Source organism: Bombus affinis, chromosome 9, assembly GCF_024516045.1.
Source record: "Bombus affinis isolate iyBomAffi1 chromosome 9, iyBomAffi1.2, whole genome shotgun sequence".
Lineage (NCBI taxonomy): Eukaryota > Metazoa > Arthropoda > Insecta > Hymenoptera > Apidae > Bombus > Bombus affinis.
This window is the reverse complement of record NC_066352.1, coordinates 11,279,629-11,296,326: the sequence shown is the minus strand read 5'-3', so window position 1 is coordinate 11,296,326 and position 16,698 is coordinate 11,279,629. Positions and strand designations below refer to the sequence as shown.

General features: G+C 39.2%; 6 protein-coding genes across 7 annotated transcripts; all 6 read right to left on the bottom strand.

Annotated features, from left to right (window-relative positions):
- Positions 1 to 195: 195 nt before the first annotated feature.
- On the bottom strand, positions 196 to 948 carry LOC126920588 (uncharacterized). The gene is made up of 3 exons (XM_050731196.1): positions 735 to 948; positions 405 to 657; positions 196 to 345 (listed from the first exon to the last, which is right to left on the bottom strand). Exons 1-3 carry the CDS (start codon positions 756 to 758, stop codon positions 257 to 259), a joined length of 366 nt encoding a protein of 121 aa, XP_050587153.1. The 5' UTR covers positions 759 to 948; the 3' UTR covers positions 196 to 256.
- An 880-nt stretch (positions 949 to 1,828) lies between these two features.
- On the bottom strand, positions 1,829 to 3,005 carry LOC126920583 (uncharacterized). The gene is made up of 2 exons (XM_050731190.1): positions 2,876 to 3,005; positions 1,829 to 2,678 (listed from the first exon to the last, which is right to left on the bottom strand). The coding sequence occupies exons 1-2, from the start codon at positions 2,888 to 2,890 to the stop codon at positions 2,070 to 2,072; spliced, it is 624 nt and encodes a 207-aa protein (XP_050587147.1). The 5' UTR covers positions 2,891 to 3,005; the 3' UTR covers positions 1,829 to 2,069.
- A 785-nt stretch (positions 3,006 to 3,790) lies between these two features.
- Positions 3,791 to 5,043, bottom strand: LOC126920587 (uncharacterized). The gene is made up of 3 exons (XM_050731194.1): positions 4,940 to 5,043; positions 4,527 to 4,808; positions 3,791 to 4,210 (listed from the first exon to the last, which is right to left on the bottom strand). Exons 1-3 carry the CDS (start codon positions 4,949 to 4,951, stop codon positions 4,067 to 4,069), a joined length of 438 nt encoding a protein of 145 aa, XP_050587151.1. The 5' UTR covers positions 4,952 to 5,043; the 3' UTR covers positions 3,791 to 4,066.
- Positions 5,044 to 6,458: 1,415 nt separating this feature from the next.
- On the bottom strand, positions 6,459 to 7,826 carry LOC126920586 (MAGE-like protein 2). The gene is made up of 4 exons (XM_050731193.1): positions 7,716 to 7,826; positions 7,363 to 7,489; positions 7,115 to 7,284; positions 6,459 to 7,003 (listed from the first exon to the last, which is right to left on the bottom strand). The coding sequence occupies exons 1-4, from the start codon at positions 7,725 to 7,727 to the stop codon at positions 6,863 to 6,865; spliced, it is 450 nt and encodes a 149-aa protein (XP_050587150.1). The 5' UTR covers positions 7,728 to 7,826; the 3' UTR covers positions 6,459 to 6,862.
- Positions 7,827 to 11,038: 3,212 nt separating this feature from the next.
- LOC126920584 (uncharacterized) lies at positions 11,039 to 12,673 on the bottom strand. 2 transcript variants are annotated; one of them, XM_050731191.1, is made up of 5 exons: positions 12,358 to 12,673; positions 12,091 to 12,220; positions 11,905 to 11,979; positions 11,733 to 11,842; positions 11,039 to 11,647 (listed from the first exon to the last, which is right to left on the bottom strand). In XM_050731191.1, exons 1-5 carry the CDS (start codon positions 12,367 to 12,369, stop codon positions 11,459 to 11,461), a joined length of 516 nt encoding a protein of 171 aa, XP_050587148.1. In that variant the 5' UTR covers positions 12,370 to 12,673; the 3' UTR covers positions 11,039 to 11,458. The 2 variants fall into 2 exon arrangements, with proteins under 2 accessions (XP_050587148.1, XP_050587149.1); XM_050731192.1 differs by having other exon boundaries at positions 11,043 to 11,647; positions 12,100 to 12,220; positions 12,358 to 12,665.
- Positions 12,674 to 14,386: 1,713 nt separating this feature from the next.
- LOC126920791 (uncharacterized) lies at positions 14,387 to 16,050 on the bottom strand. Its single transcript, XM_050731549.1, has 3 exons — positions 15,985 to 16,050; positions 15,018 to 15,528; positions 14,387 to 14,932 (listed from the first exon to the last, which is right to left on the bottom strand). Exons 1-3 carry the CDS (start codon positions 16,006 to 16,008, stop codon positions 14,634 to 14,636), a joined length of 834 nt encoding a protein of 277 aa, XP_050587506.1. The 5' UTR covers positions 16,009 to 16,050; the 3' UTR covers positions 14,387 to 14,633.
- Between the last annotated feature and the right edge of the window lie 648 nt (positions 16,051 to 16,698).

The window sequence follows — 16,698 nt, the reverse complement described above, 5'->3', positions numbered from 1 at the left end:
TTGTACATAAAAGAAAAGAAAATCGAACAAAAGAAGAGCCTAGCATAATAATTACCCCGTCGTTGTTTTCATTCTGATAATGTTATTTACACAAATTATTATATTAACCTATATTATCCTATATATCGTTCAATATATATTATATATATATTGAATATAAAGGAACAAGGAGAAATAAAGAGATTGCTAGCTCGATCCGTTTGCAGCATTAATTATATTCGATATACATCAGATCAACGTAAACTTGATAAAACTTTTAGAACTGATAATCGTAATTAATAGCATGGTTAAATCGATCATAATGCCGAGGAATTGCGTCTCGGCCTCTAAATTCTTCGAATGGAACTGAAACACGAAAGATTTACTAATAACTTTGGAAATGATTAACAATACTCTCTCGTTACCTCTTGTGAGATGATGAACAAAATTTGCTCGGCCACCGATGGGAGTTCGATGATCGTGAAACTCGTTTCCTATACCTGCGTTCCCTTCATGCGCCCTATAGTTTCCAAAAAATGGCCCATCATCGTGGTTATTCACTGACTCAGTTTGATAATTACGGTTCGGATAAATGTCTTGAAAATTCGGAAAATAGGGTTGCTCGGTTACTCTGGGTATTCTTGCCGCTTCGCAAACGACAACGATCGCGAGACACAACTGCAACAGAGAAGACACGCTTCTAACGAATCAAATTTTATCCAAGTCACGAAACTAATATCACTCGTCTTACTTACGTAGTATCTCATACTGTATGTCATAGCGACGTCTTAGAACTATCCTACGATCTTCAACAGTTTTACTAAAGAATCTGCTTGTAAACATTCGTTTTATATGCGACATTGGTTAAGAATTTCGACAAACCGTGTAAATAAGAAAGTTGGAAAATTACACCCCCGTACGTTGTCGGTTACAAAAACCGCGCTGTGACTTGCGTAATAGGATTGCCCGTTGTGGCGAACGGGTGTGGAAATAGCAATTCTTCGAAATAATCGGGGATCGATTGGAAAGCTCGCCGCAATTGGCTCGTAATTAATTCCTTACTTAGACCAAGGCGAACATCGATCTGGCGCAATCGAACGGTCTAACAGAAGGCGCAGATATGACGGAACATGTCGTTTGCGTTGAATCGCGCAGCTTCTTCGTTTTCCGATGTAATTTATAATAATTAAGGAGGAAATCTGAATACATAGATGCAGTACATAATAGTAGCACGGTAAACTACCATAAAGGGAGATAACAAGTTTGACGGTATACTGCGCCTAATTTGTAATATCGCCGACGAAATCAGTAGAAAACGAGTTTTATTGCGTGTAACGAATTCCAAAGTTTGTTTGTCGAAAACCGGCGTCTACGAATCGATGAAGGAGCAAAAGCAGATAATACGCGATCTTAAGAGCAATGATAATGCTATTCGGTTTGCCGGAATAATCGAGGAAACTTTCATGAGAAAATGAGTTTCCACGGGTCGACGGATTAAGATCTCGAGAAAGGCAATCTCAGTGCGGGAGATATCTGCAGACTCCCGTAATCCCGTGTTGCAGAAAGGACGTTGGTCTGTTATGAAATTCTAGGTCAGCATTGTACTGGCGAATGAAAAGGTTGGCAAAGTTTTGCGAAAATTAGCCGGCTATCGAAACTTTACGTTTGGAACAGGTCTACATGGTGTAGGGCGAGGGTTTAAGCTTTTAACGAGTTTCAATCGGGTCGTAGTCGAGTTAAGAGCTCTTATTTCGCGATATTGAAGAAGAGTTGCCGCTGGGATTACGAAATGGCTGGAAAGGGGAAAGTTGGAGGACGAACGGATAGGGTGAGCACATTCAACAGCAAGATTGATAGTTCCTTCGTTTTTATTGTACAATTTGCGAAACGGATATTTCGCTAAATTACGCTTGACTACGCTGATAGTTATGGCAGATTAAGGCTATCGCGACATGATCGTTTCAATGGGCGAAAAGTTTCTCGGAAACGCCGAATTATCTTTCGATTTTCCGGAACGTTCTCAAAAGACCTAAGCGATCGATCGACTCGATCGTTGCAATCGCACCGTGACATTTGTCCATGAATTTTTCTTAAGGGCAGTACGGTTTTATGGACGACTGGTAAATAGGCTGGGTATGAACGATGGGTTGTGCGAGTTTCACCAAATTGATCTGTGGCGCCGGGATCTGTACCACTTTCGGCTGATGGTACTGAATGGGATATGAGATCTGAGGCTTCTGAATCACTTGAGTAATCGGTAGTTCGTATTTCTTCAAGTACACCTTAGGTGCCTGATACATCAATTTCTGATACATAGGCGCGTAATAGATGGGTTTTTGATAGATTGGCGCATACGAGATCATTGGTTTCTGATAGATCGGGTAAACCACTTTTTCTTGAACGATCGGCTTTACGATTACCGGGGCTGGTTTCACAACGACCGGTGGTGGAGATGGTTTCACGTAGGTGATCATCGGTTTCGGAATGTACTGTATCGGCGCTGGTTGCACGTACGGTTTCACGTAAATTTGTGGTGGTGGCGAGTACGAGATAGGATGCGAGTAAGTCGGAGGGCACGGGTTATAATACGACTCCCTTTTCATAGCCGCTTTGTCTTCCATCATGCCATCCGGCATGTGCATGTGCATGTCCACTGCGGTTTCCGAGCGGACGCTTGACAGCCATATCAGGCACGGTATCTGGAGATCACATAAATATTTTAGAATGTACAAGTACCGCGAAACGTTAGAAACTCGCTTATCATTTCTTTATCCCGTACATGAAAGAACAACTAGATACGTGCTATTCTGTTCCTAAATTGAGATGTAACAATCAGTGAATATCACGAAATTGGAAAAGTGGAAAGTGTCGAGGTTTCTTCTATTTGTTTGCTTACCAACAATCTGAACATGATTTCGGTGTCGGTTGAACGATCTTCTCGATAAACGTCGGCACTAAAGTCCCGGGCAAAACTAAAAGCGCGCTGTGCGTGGTCTCTGGTTTTATAAACTTTTGCTACACTTAAGCAGGGCAAGTTTCTTGCGGACCAAAGACGAATGTGATTCCCTTAAGCGGCGTAAAAAGCGGTCGACAGCCAAGCCTATGATGCAAGTGGTCGCGCCCCGGTATTTCCTGAATAAATTCTGCACCTCGGGCGAACAGCCCTGTTATGTCGCTGTCGTTAGGTTGGCGTTCGTCATTTACCACACCGTCGCCAGTCATTGGCTGGTTTGTGATTCGAGAAAACCGGAGGGCAAGCCTCGTAACACATTGCATCGCTCCGGGTATTGCCTACAGAAATTCGCAAAAAGGTAAAACAGTTTGTTCGGCTGAAATATATCCTACGGTTTTATCCACAGAGTGTATATATATATATGTGTCTCCGTTTCCATCATAGTGACAGTAAATTACGTTCGTGATTGATTTGTGATTACGAACTATGTATCGTTCAAGGCGCATAATGCCTCGTGAATAGATTCATGGTAGTTAATTACTAATGATTCGAACGCGGAAAGTACTCGCCAGGTTCGTATCGTTAAGACCGATAGAATTACAACGGGGTAGAGATCCTCGTAATATGGTCGATTTTTACTTACTTTTTCTTACTCACTTCGGGTCAGAAAGTAATTATTTTTTTAGAATCGTAGCAGCAATTAAGTTAAAAGAACTCTCTCGACTAGGAGGTAGTCTCCGGATTGATAAAATCATTGTCATACCTTTACCGACCTGGTTGAGAAATACTGTGAAACAAGAAAAAGCTAACGTATAGAGTTATTTATTTAGGTGGTCAGTGTTACTTTGACGGTACGTTACTTCGACTGAACTACACGCTTTCGAAACTTTCCAATTGCTCCGATGAATCGATGTTCTATCGAAGGGAGAGGAACGATTAAACGATTATTATGAAAACAAAAACAATTTATTTAAACAATACAAAAATAGTATAATTACAACAATAGTGAACTATGTACAAGTGTCATAATGTCAAGAAACTATAATTTTCGGTTTGGTGTGCATATATAAATACATATATATATATATTTTTTTTTGCCTAATTGTCTGAAATTTGGAAAGACGACTCTCAAGATCAGTGCTTCCAACCGTGTCCCTTGCTTTGATGATGGAATACGTGCTTGTAGACAGGTACGTGGACCGGGTATGGTTTCGGAACAGGCACCGGGAAGTGCTTTTCAACTGTCACTGGATATGGCCTCTCAACAACGTATGGTACCTGCGCGATATTAACATTCTAGTAATTCCTATACGTTCGAATTGCAATAGCTATGTACGTGCAACGAGGTCAGAGCGTAAATAACTTTATATTAAATTTCATGAGAATGAAATTATATTTACATTTCATAACAATAATATATTGGAATAATTAAACAGTGCGTTCATATCTCTAACGATAATTATTGTAACTGTTTTGCGAGGAATAATATTAATATTTGTTTTGCTCATCATATTCGTACAATGCTCGAGCATTTCTACCAACCATTAAGCAATTAAATGTAATATAAAGCAAAAAATGTTGCGTTTCATCGTACCTTTTTCTCCACCACATAGGGCTCAGGTTTTTCTACTGGAATTTCAACGTGCTTCACTACTTCTACGGGCACTGGATGCGGCACTGGAACTTCGACTTGATAAGGTTGCGGAATAGGGACTTTAATTTGTTGTGGAATTGGAACTGGAACTGGATGTGGAATTGGTATAGCGTATTTTTTGTAAATTGGAATTTCCACGGGTTTCGATGTCTCATGATAGGTGGAACTGCCATGATCCTCTTCGTAGGAGGCACATACTAAGGTAATTAAAGCGGTGAATACCTATAATCAATAATCGTGCCTGTCGATTCATACAGATTAAGAAAATAGTACTTTGACGCTTGACATCTTGTGCAACGAAAATAATTCAATGACGAGATGGTTAGCAGAAAAATCGATGATCAGAAACTTACTAGAGTTCTCATGATTTCCACACCAGAGCGAATCCTCGGCAACCTGTCGTGTTAACTCGCCACGATCACTTTGATGCTTTCAAAGTCATGGCCAAGTGCTTATATACCAACGTCACTTTCTCCCTTCTCTTTATTACGTTTACTCTTTCTGCTCGTCGCAGAGTACTATCTCTATGATTGTCTGCACAGATATATCACATTTGTATATGGCTGAGTTAAATTCTTCCTGTTATTTGCATACCATTACAATTTTTTCTATTCCGGCTATGGAAGTTTTTGAAGAGGAAAATCGAACTCGTCATATTGAAGATCTAAATTAATCGAGATTGTTGTCTCGTGCGTTTTTATCCGGTCAATTATTAAACGAGCAAGCGGAAGATATTTAAGGAATTTGCAGATACCGATTCCAAGGATAGCAAACGCAGTCGCACTTTCGATTTTCATCATTTATGGAAATAACGATACATTGTTCGTGGACAAATAGTTACAGTGAAAGGAAACTCCTTGTCTCGATTAAATTCCTCGATATCGAGTACAGTTGAATATTTATTGGTTTCAATCCGTTTCTCGATAAAGACAGTAAACGATAAATTTTTGGCGATCGCGTTACGTTTAAATATAGCAGCAAAATATATATCTTTGCAGTAAACAACCGAGAATGAGGTTAGTCAACCAAGACAAATACAACTCGGTCACGGTCTAGTTCGCACGCTTAACAATTTGTAAATTACTGTCAGACTATCGAGTAGCATAGATCGAGATGGTGCACCATGTAATTTACAAACAATTTTTTTTCGTTATAATTTTTATGCAGAGAGTGCGCTTGAGAGGGGAATACGCTTCGTTCCTCCAGGGATTAATCAAAGTACAATTATGTGAATCTTAACGGAGCCGGCTTTCTCTAATCCTAGGGCATTAAGATCAGTGTCAGACAACACCTGTAACCCAATCATTTATACCTATATATATACCGTACCTAGGGTAATTGTGTAATGTATCGAATCTCCATCGATCATCCCGGTGCATGTAAATCAAGTAAATCAAACTTTCGAATAGAGCGTCACGTTCTCATCTCTCGACAGCTGCACACGTATAACTAGCGAGTGAAAACGAGAGTCGAGCGAATTTCATTCATTGCCCATGGCGTAAATTGTAAAAGGGTGTAAAATGAAATAGAGATATTATATTTATTAGTAATACAAATCGCTATGAGAAGGAGGTAACTACCTGGGGTGTGGTCATGGGAGAGAAGCTGCCTGGAAGATTCGAATTGTACACGATACTCTCTGTATCAGCGAGCGGAACAGTGAAAGTGTATCCCAAGTAAAAGTGGTTTTGCACCACGATGTAGGAACGCGTCTGTTGTCGGGCTCATTATGGCGAATCAAGATCGCATAGAATTCCTATCGGTGACTGGTTGGTTTCTAGTAGATTCGTAACACCGGATGACGAAGAAACGAAACTTATGGTTACGTGTTTCCTTTTTATTCTTTGTGTAGCCGCGAACAGGAAGAGACGAACGAACTATCGCTTTACCGAGATCGCTACCTGCGAGATCATTGCTGCAGTTCAACTTCATTGCTATACATTTAACACGCCGATTCGATCGACAGGAATTAAACAAAAAAGAAATGGTACTTTTCAAATAGGCTTTATTAACAAGCACGTATTAATCGGTAGAAAAGGAAAACTTAACAAGTGTATAAAATTCGTAACAAAAATATTGGCAACATTAACATCAGTGTTGAGATCCGAATATCGTGTCTCTTTTTGTTGACATTAGGTTTCACAGTAATCCAAACGATGAACAGTATGTTCGTTGAATTAAATAAGTTTAGGATATCAGGTGACAGGAAGCTCTCCCGTAAAACGATCAGTCGCAGGAAGAACAATTCCCAAGTGTTCAGTAGCGAGCGAATCAGTCTAGTGCCATCCTTTGCCCTTTGAAGTGTAATGGAATACGTGCTTGTAAACTGGCACATGAACTGGATACGGCTTTGCGACTGGAATGGGAAATTTCTTTTCGACGTACACTGGATACGGCTTCTCCACCACAAAAGGTACCTAGATGGACACGATTACATATGATATAGTGACACGTGATACAGTTATTGCGATACGAAGTTTTACAACGGTGACTTCACCATTGTTCGATAATTAGATACTTTTACTTACGTGTTTTTCTACGATAACAGGCTCTGGCTTTTCGATAGGGATTTCCACGTGTTTCACAACTTCGACTGGATAGGGGTGTGGAATTTCAACGGGAACTTGTTGAGGTTGAGGAATTGGTATTTCTATCTTTTGAGGAATTTCGACTGGTACAGGATGAGGGATTGGAATTGCTGTAATTACACAACGAGTAAATATTATTGTGTCTTGAAAGATTCTTAGTTTTTTTTTATATGTGTATAGATATTTACCATATTTTTTGTAAATTGGGATTTCTACTGGTTTCGTCTTTTCCTCGTAGGTGGAGCTTCCATGGTCTTCTTCGATGTGGCCCGCAGAAACGATCCCGGCGATCATCGCCAGACCAAATAGAGCAATCTACAAACATTCGATTGATAATCATCGATTCTGTGTATGGATACGTTACGTCTTGTAATCTCCGTTCTTATTCAGCCGTTAATCGAATCAAAGAACATATCAGGTAATTAGGCTTAATTTTTCTGTCGGCGATACAATTACATTTTCGATCAATTTAAGGAAATTACTATTACGTAATTCATCTATCATCTTTCAAGTTTTTATGCAGTTGTTGTATAAATCTTACAATTTGGTTCATAGTTGTAGGTTTCCCGAAAAGGTGTTTATCGTTAAAACACAAAACGTTGAGTGTCTACGGCAATGGAATACCGAGTTTATATACTAACATCGATTCCACCACCTTTCACTGATTTCATGCACTACAGTTCCGACCCTTTCCAGGATATATCAAACTACATCTTACCATCGACCAACCTTCGCAACTCTATACACCACCAATGAGTATGAAAGGTTCTTGTTTTATTTTTCACGCGGCTCATTGACCGTTCTCCGTCTATGACTGACCGGAAGTTAAGATTACGTGTATTTACGGACGCGGGAAGTGCACAGCGTAAAAGTATCCCATCGTTGGTATTACGCTTTCTTTTTAATGGATAATATTGCGCTTGAATGAAAAAAGCGTGTCGGTAGTTTTCTTACAAGCAAATATTTATACGTTATAATTGTCAACGATGAAACAAAATATCATAATCCTGACTCGAAGATTTACGAACTTGGCACGTTATATTTATTAGCAGTAACAATTCGAATAGAATCAGCATTAGAAACACAAAAATTAAGCACCTGCATGTAGAAAAATCGTATCTGATGACTTGCGGAGCAACGATCGGTGAAGCGGAAAATCAAACCCGACTCCCGATGCAACCGCAACACGGTCGCTACACTTACCGGAAGCGAATGCCTGGTGCGATCAAGAAAATTTCCAGAGATGATTCGAATGGGTTCGATGAGCAACGAGGAGAGAACGGTTCATTATGTATTTAAGATGAAATATTTGAAATGGTTGTCGCGATGAAGCTCGTTAAATTTTTATAGACATAAATTATACTCGTTTTCTTGGAGCGATCTAGCCTGTGCCTTGTTGATCAAAATTTGATTTCTTTTTTGATGTCAATCAACAATTTTCTGAAATATGCCGGAAGTGAAGGTGAGGAACGATCTCTTGTGCAAAAGGCACTCGAAGCAGATCAAAGTTTTCGGACCGACAAAATGAAAGTCCAAGCACGTTCGCTATGTGAAAGGAATCTTGGTGAAAAAACCGATCGGACACGCCGATCTTTGTTCCTGTAAAAGTAAATTTCTGTTTTATCACAGAGTTGAGATAGGCAGATTAAGAGACGGGAGCAGAAAGTGTATCTGTTGCCCTCTTCGTTTTATACTTTTCGCTACGCCCAAGAGAAATGCCAAAACATTTTTAATTCGCTTTTCTTCATCACATCGTTCGACGTGCATATTAAACAGGTATATTAATCCCAGATTCTTAGAGATAAGAGAGATTAAGAGATAATTGCAATCACGTTATGAATTTAATACGAATGCATGCCATATATAATACGATGATATCTCTATATGAGAGATAGTGTACCAATGCGCTGTCATTTCACGGTGGAAAGTTTGTCTCGGATTTCGGTTGGATTTACGAGTGTATACTGCTTCCTCTGTGCAAATTTCCGTCGCCCCAAATATAGAGACAGCTTTCGCATTAAACTCGGAAGTTACAATTTGCTTCCCGTCTTATTAAATTTGTTCGGCGAAATTAATTAAGTCGAGGTAAAATCTTCTCGAAAGCGAAAGCGATATGACCAGCCTTTTAACGGTTTCATTTATTTGTTTATTTATCACGAACACGGATGCTGTTTTAAGCGGAGCGCAATCTCATTAATGAGTGTGGCACGCGATGCATGTCACATCAAATGTCGAACCTTCGCTGTCGATTGCTTGAACAGATCCCATGTACGCAGAAACGAGGTTCACCATAGAAATCTAACGGTGTTCAAAGTTCAAACACGATTCAAGAACACTCAACCTCTCCGAAGAGGCGAAAGTAGCATTTCTACCCGTTTTTGTTCCAATTTATCTATTAAAAGTCGAAGAGTCGTTTAGTCTACGCAGCAGGTGTACTTGAGGAGGAAAGCTTGTGCGTTCAACCCTTCCTCGTATCTTTCTGTTCCTCTTACATGGAAAGTACGCTGGAGCGCGTACTGACGAGTATATAGCTCAAGGTAAACGTTCGATCACTTCCCAGATCGCAAGCGAGTAACATTGTCAATGTTTTTCCTTTGGATTTAAGACATTGTTCCAACCAAAAAGCGTTCGTTTAACAGACGTGATCGACGTTCGTTACATAAGACAAGACAGCGATTTCTCTTTGATTAGAAATTTGAAGGACAATAGAACGTTTGATGTACAATAGAAGCGTGTCTATGCTTCTTAAAAACCGTTACGCATAGATCACATTTTACTTTTACCGAAGAACTTTTTCCTGTAACAACCATTTCTTTCACTGTTTCTTTTAATCTTGCTTCTAACACGTCAAATAGCTACAATGAATTATGCTCGTTATCGACTACCGGAAGAGATGGTTGAGAGAGGTGTACGCGAAAGGAATCGTGAGAGGAAGTCCTGCACTTTTTTCTATACTTCTATGCGGCTAATTAAGTCTACCGTTTCCGAATATTTTTTCAGAGTAATTTAATCGATTGTTACAAACGAGCAATGAGAATCATAATAAAGTAGCATCGTGCTTAGATGTATAAAGAACAGCAAAGTATAAGTATATATATAAAAATATAAAATTTAAATCTTCAAATTGTCTCGACATCGAGGAATTATTAACGAATTCTTTTTTCTTTCCCGGATATTAAACTTTCTTCTGAATAATCTTTTTATGTCATTCCCCCGCCTCTTCTGTTGCATCGTACAAATGAAATCCAACTTGAATATTCGTAAAAATGGAAATGTCAGCCAGGGTATATTAACGAGTTTCTACGGAGGAGGTCAATAATCTCCTACAGTACAGTTTCTCATACCTACACGATGTATTTTAGCAGCTGTTCTCCCTTCTTTTACAATCTCCTGATTGCCAAGATCAACAGAACGGTAGATCATTTTATGCTTTACTTTCGCCTTAGTTTTCTTCCGCATCGCGGTTTTTCTTCCAACATTCTTTTTCAGCTCTTTTTATCGTGACCACGTTACTATGCTAATGCACCTTTGTCAGATAGAGGGACGATGCGCTCGTTCGTTACAAGTACTCCGACGGTTAGATCATTATGAGTTATTATCTTCCTCTTAATGTCGACTTCGCGTTATTCCGCAAGGAGAGTGAAAGTATTCTTTGAATTTGCTTTCTTATTTTTCGGTAAAACTTCATCATCTGACATCTAAGAATTTCGTACATTTCCTTTTCGCGAATTCTTTCTGTGCCGCCGCAGTCGAATTTACGAAGGTCAATGACAGAGGAAGACGATTATTATGATGGCTTTCGCTACGAATGCCTCGGACGTACCACATTCTCCTTTCTCCTCCGTGCCTTCCATCTCCATTGTGAAATGCAGACCAATAATTGTAACATTCCGTTAACGTAATATCACGTAAATCTTTCTGTATCTGTTCTTATAGACGAAAAGAACAGCCTAGACGATTCAATATGATTCTTATACAATTTAATTGACAACATTAAAAAATAAAATAAAATAGCTTAGCTAATAAATAAATTGAACAATGTAAATAATAATTGAAAAAGCGAGAACTAACTTTACTGTTTAACAGGTGTAAATAAGTGTGGACGATGCATTTGTAATTAATATAATTACATTTATTAATAAATAATTTTAACGCACGAAACTATTAAGTACCATGTATAACAAAACAATATAAATATAAAACACGTAGAAACTGTAATTTCAACGACGCACTTCTGCCGCAACGATTAAAACAAGAACAATCAACAACGCCAATTTCACTGACTTAATGGCTCTTGGAGCTGTGCACTACTGTTTTGTAAATTGGAATCTTAATTGGAATAGGCTTCGCCACTGGAACAGGAATATGTTTCACTATAGTGAATGGAACGGGCTTCTCAATTTTCACTGGAATGATTTTTTCGACGGGCGTGGGTACTTTCTTCTCCACCTTCGAAAATACTTGCTTCTCCACCTAAAATAAACGAATAATATTTTGACAGGTTAAATATTTAAAAAACACTTCAAGGAATGATGAAATTTTAATCGAGAGTATTTACCGGATATGGAACAGGTTTCTGTACGAACACTGGAACTGGATAACTCTGTGGAATATGTTGAACCTGCAGTTGAGGTATCAGCAGAGGAACCTTCTTAGGGACTGGTATTCCTATTGCAATTAAACAAAATGTGATGTGAGTTTCTATGTTTAATTGATACTAATTCACATACCAATTGTTTTCACAGAGGGTATGAAGTGTCCACCTTCTCCGTGACCTCCTAGACCGATCTCGTGCTCTGAACCACCTGACATAAAATAAAACATGGTTTCGTCGTTTATACGGTGTTCAAGCGTAGCCCTTTTACTAGTAATAATATTTATAACGTTTACGAATAATATTGATATGTTGACCAAACCTAATTCACCTAAATCTAAACCAATTTCTTCTTCGCCGTGGCCCACGGCAATTTCCCCCAAACTTAATCCATGATCGCCAAATCCTAATTCCCCAGCGCAGGAGGAGGAAACGATCGTTAAAATTACAATCTGTAAAAGATAAATCTTGAACGAGTCTACAAGCACAGAAGAACATTGTCGATTCAATTACGTATGAACCACATGACACTTTCGTTATTGATTACTAGCATAAGTATCTATATAGATGTCACATTAAATTGACGTACGATTTTTTCCATGTCCCCTTGTTCGGTGTATACGAGTACGTGTCGAATAAAAGACCAACTCGAGAGAAATTCTTAGCGTAGACACTTTATATACTGTTCTACAAGGGACAAGCAACCCCACTATCACGCGAAATCCTATTCGACACCTTCACTATCGGGTTACATTTCTCTATTCCTGCAAATACCGTATATGCTTGATGAAACGGTTACGTAATACAGGATTTCCATTCTATTCTAACCCGGACAACGCGCTGCTTTATTTCGATGCAATTCCTTGGTCTCATTAACTGACTTAATTGCATATCTTTCTACCACTCATTTGAATGCGCTTGAAATCAAAACACCACGGTCAAACGTATATGCAATCACGGAATACTTCCTGCTTCCTACTTCCTGATAGCGATTAGTCGCCTGATACATTAATTATACTTGAAATATGCTGAGGGATGCTAAAATGTTTCAGATAATAATCATAAGAGTAAAATGTAAAGCCAGGATGAGGAAAATGAACATTAGATGGCACTGAGATGCGTATACACGAATGATAAAAGATCGATAAGGATACGTATACTTACATCTTATATTTCGATATTGTACGTACATTGTACAGTGTATCGACGAACTATAAAATATCTGAACATCTTCGTTATTTCCAACAATACGGGAAAATGTTAGCAACGAAAGTTGTAGGATTTAAAGAAATACATGATATGGCAATGATTTTTTGACAGGTGGATGCGTAGTGGGGACAGACAAATTTTTTCTTTTTTCGATGGGATGACCAACTTTTTATGCTTTTTTTCGAAAGAATAGCGAATTTCGAGTGTAAAAGTATTTGCATACATTTGTTCCAATATTTATCGTTTCTGAGATATTCGACCTTGCTCGTTCTATTATTCTCGTTATGTAAATTGTTCCAAGTGTCAACCATGTGCATCGACACAACGTTGTAATCTTTGAATCGTTGCACTCCTTACTTCTTTTATCGTTCCAGTCTATCGTAACACATACAGCAATAATCCGTTGCACATGGTCGACACTTTGAATAACGAAAGTAATAGGATGAACAAAGTCAAATATCTCAGAAATGGTAGGTTTCGGGATAAACGTACCGCAGCACTTTTATCTTGAGGATTCGCCATTCTATCAAAATCAAGCATGAAAAATTAAACATCTTATTTTGAATAAACAAAATTCATCCCCATATCTTCGCTACTCCACTATTTGTTAAGTAGCCATTATTACCATATTATGTATTTCTTTGAATCCAACGACAGTTTGTGGAATATTACAAAATCACGTAATTATTTATAGGTTTATGAATGGAAAGATTAATCCCAATTTATTTAGAAATGTCTTTTTCATTATGCTAGCTATTAATACACAGACGTGATATCGCTTGTTTAATTTTATGATTACCTATTGATTGTCTTAAGTACAGAGGAAAGCCATGACCATGCTACTTCCTCTAAATTTCGTTTAATCAGGTATAAAGTAATAACCAGGTAAAGACCACTCATTTGTAACCTTGCTGGACTTCCTCTGTCTTTGTGGTTCATTTGCTGATCAAGTGCTCTTTTCCATCCTGAACTGGTGGATATACATGTACATTCACTTTCCATAGAATCTGTAGCTGATGCATCGAAAATACTAGTGAAAGTTTTGATTATGATCTTGAGTGCGTTAAAGTACAATGACCGCATCTATCTACTATGTAAAAATTCATTCCGTCTAATCCTACGTGGAAAGTTGCCTCGATTTGCTTATTCGATTTCTCTCGAAAAGTATGTGTTCATATTTTTTTGAAACAGAGAAGCTCGTTCGCAATGTAAAGCTACGGCTAACCATAAGTAGCACTCGCTCGATATATCAATCTCATCTTTGCAATTAAACATCGATCCGAGGAAACATTAATCACGTTTGACGTACGACAGTACAGACAATGAGGAAATTGTTTCAAAGTTGTCGGAGATTAAATTTCTCGCTCGAAAAACAGAAGCTGTGCATATTATTTTCAACGTTTTTATTGAAAAACAAAAACAGTAACATTTATAAAATTAAAAAAAAAATAAACAGCGATAACATTGTTTCGTGTATATACAGGATAAAAACAAAATTTAGTCGGCCATAAATCTAGCCAGCCTCAACAATCAAATTCACCGCGATTCCATCATGGTTGTTCGATCTGGAACCGAACCGTGAGCAAAAGCGATGAACGTGTGTGCAGTCGTTTTAATATCAGTCGGATGGATCGTTCTGTAACGAGTCGCTAAAGTTTAGTGCTTCTTCGCGTGATGGTAGATCGTTTTGTACACGGGTATTTTTATGGGATATGGTTTGATGACTGGCACTGGCACGTGCTTCTCGATCGTAATAGGAATGGGCTTTTCTACTGGTACTGGAATATGCTTCTCAACCGGGAATGGAACCTTCTTCTCCACTGGCACCGCGACGGTCTTTATCACTTGTACAGGAACCAATTTTGGAACTGGATGAGCTACCGGGTACTGTTGAGGAACACCGACTGGTACTGGGTGGGGTACGCCTATCTTCAAGATCTGAGGAACCGGTACCCCTGAAAGCAAAGTATTTGTGAAATATATTACAGGTAGTGATGTTGTTAGGAAAAGTTTTTACAAAGAATCGTAATTATAACTTACCGATGTGTTTAACCACCTTGACCGGTACGGGTTTCGTTACCTCAACATGCTCGGACACGGGAACACTTTGCACTACACTGTGACCTCCGTCAAGGGAAACTCCACCATCGTCTCCACCTTCGTATCCACCTCCTAGAGAGGAGTAGTCGGAGCCCAAGTGGTCACCGCCAGACTCCAAATGTCCGCCGGAAGATCCCTCGAGGCCTCCACCGTGACCGCCGCCAAAGTCACCACCGCCAAAGCCACCGCCGTAACTACCACCGTATTCTCCTCCACTATAGCTACCGCCACTATAGCTACCACCACTGTAGTCACCGCCACCGTAGCTACCGCCACCGTAGCTACCGCCATAATCACTGCCGTAACTTCCACTTGAGGAAGTGCCGAGACCTTCCTGATCAGACCTTTCTAGCGGCTGAAAACCTCCGTGTAATTGAGGCTGAAATTCATTTTGATTCTGTTGCACGATCACCGGCACGCTCGCGGCCAAGGACACCAGGGAAAGTAGCACCTACGTTGAAGGTAAAGTTCACGTTAGCGAATGTACGTTTGAATGTCGACTGACTGAAATAGAATGTGCTTTGAAAGAAAATGTATCGTTTCTTTGCGAGTAAATATAGTGGCAATATTGAACGCGATGATCTTTCCTTAAATAATAGAATTGTGATTACTGGTTGCCAAATGAAACGTCTTTATGTGGCGTGGAAAATTATTGATAAACGATGTTTGAATTGCTCGCCCTTTTATTATTAATTAATGTCACCGTGACAAGGAGTCGGAAGAAATACGGAAAGTGAGAAATGAAAAGGCGAACGCTTTTTCAGATTATTAGCGAGTGACGGTGAAAAAATACATTGGAAAAGTACGAGCAATTTCTTTAATCGATTAATTGTTAAGAAACTTTGTTGTTCGATTCGTAAATGTACGAGTCGCGTGGATACAGGAATTTTCCGAATTCTTTACTCACGATTTTGTTCATGTTTAGGCGCATGCAAGTATACACCTGACTGCTAGTTGTAGAAGTTTCTTCGGCGACTGATACATCTTTGCTCATTGCTCGTCTTAATATACCACTGGGCCTTTCACTGTCGACGATGTAGTTTAGTCCTGCTCGCTATAATAAATCGCTATTTCTCAGGTATCGGTGCGGCGAACGCGTCGTAAGTATTGGCCATTTTTGTGATTCCGCCAGCACCGTGTGAATTAGACATTTTCTGCTCTATTCATAGGCGAGTGCTCGCGTACATTCACAATTTTCATCGACTGTCACTGACCGGTGCTCCCACCGTTAAGTCGATACATATTCAAAAGTAACGGAACTATTTAGACTCGTGAATGCACATTGCCGATATGGCTTGGACACTTTGAACACAATGCTTCTTTTCTTTATCGTTCTCTCAATTTTTTCTGAATTCAACGTAATTAACGAGATCGAACGATTTTCTTATTAAGTAATTACGACTCTTTTCCTTTAAAGTTTCGTAGAAAATACGGTTTAGCGTATCGTGATTCCCACGCGCCCGCGAGGATTTCTAATACTTAACGCGTCCTGTGTGCATCGCACGATATTCCTCGCGACGTAGGCAATTGTTCGCTTTATTGTACGCGAATACATCCAATCCGAAGAGAAGGGGCTCTAAACGAACAAATAAAACGTAAACAAACAATCTGGAAAATATAA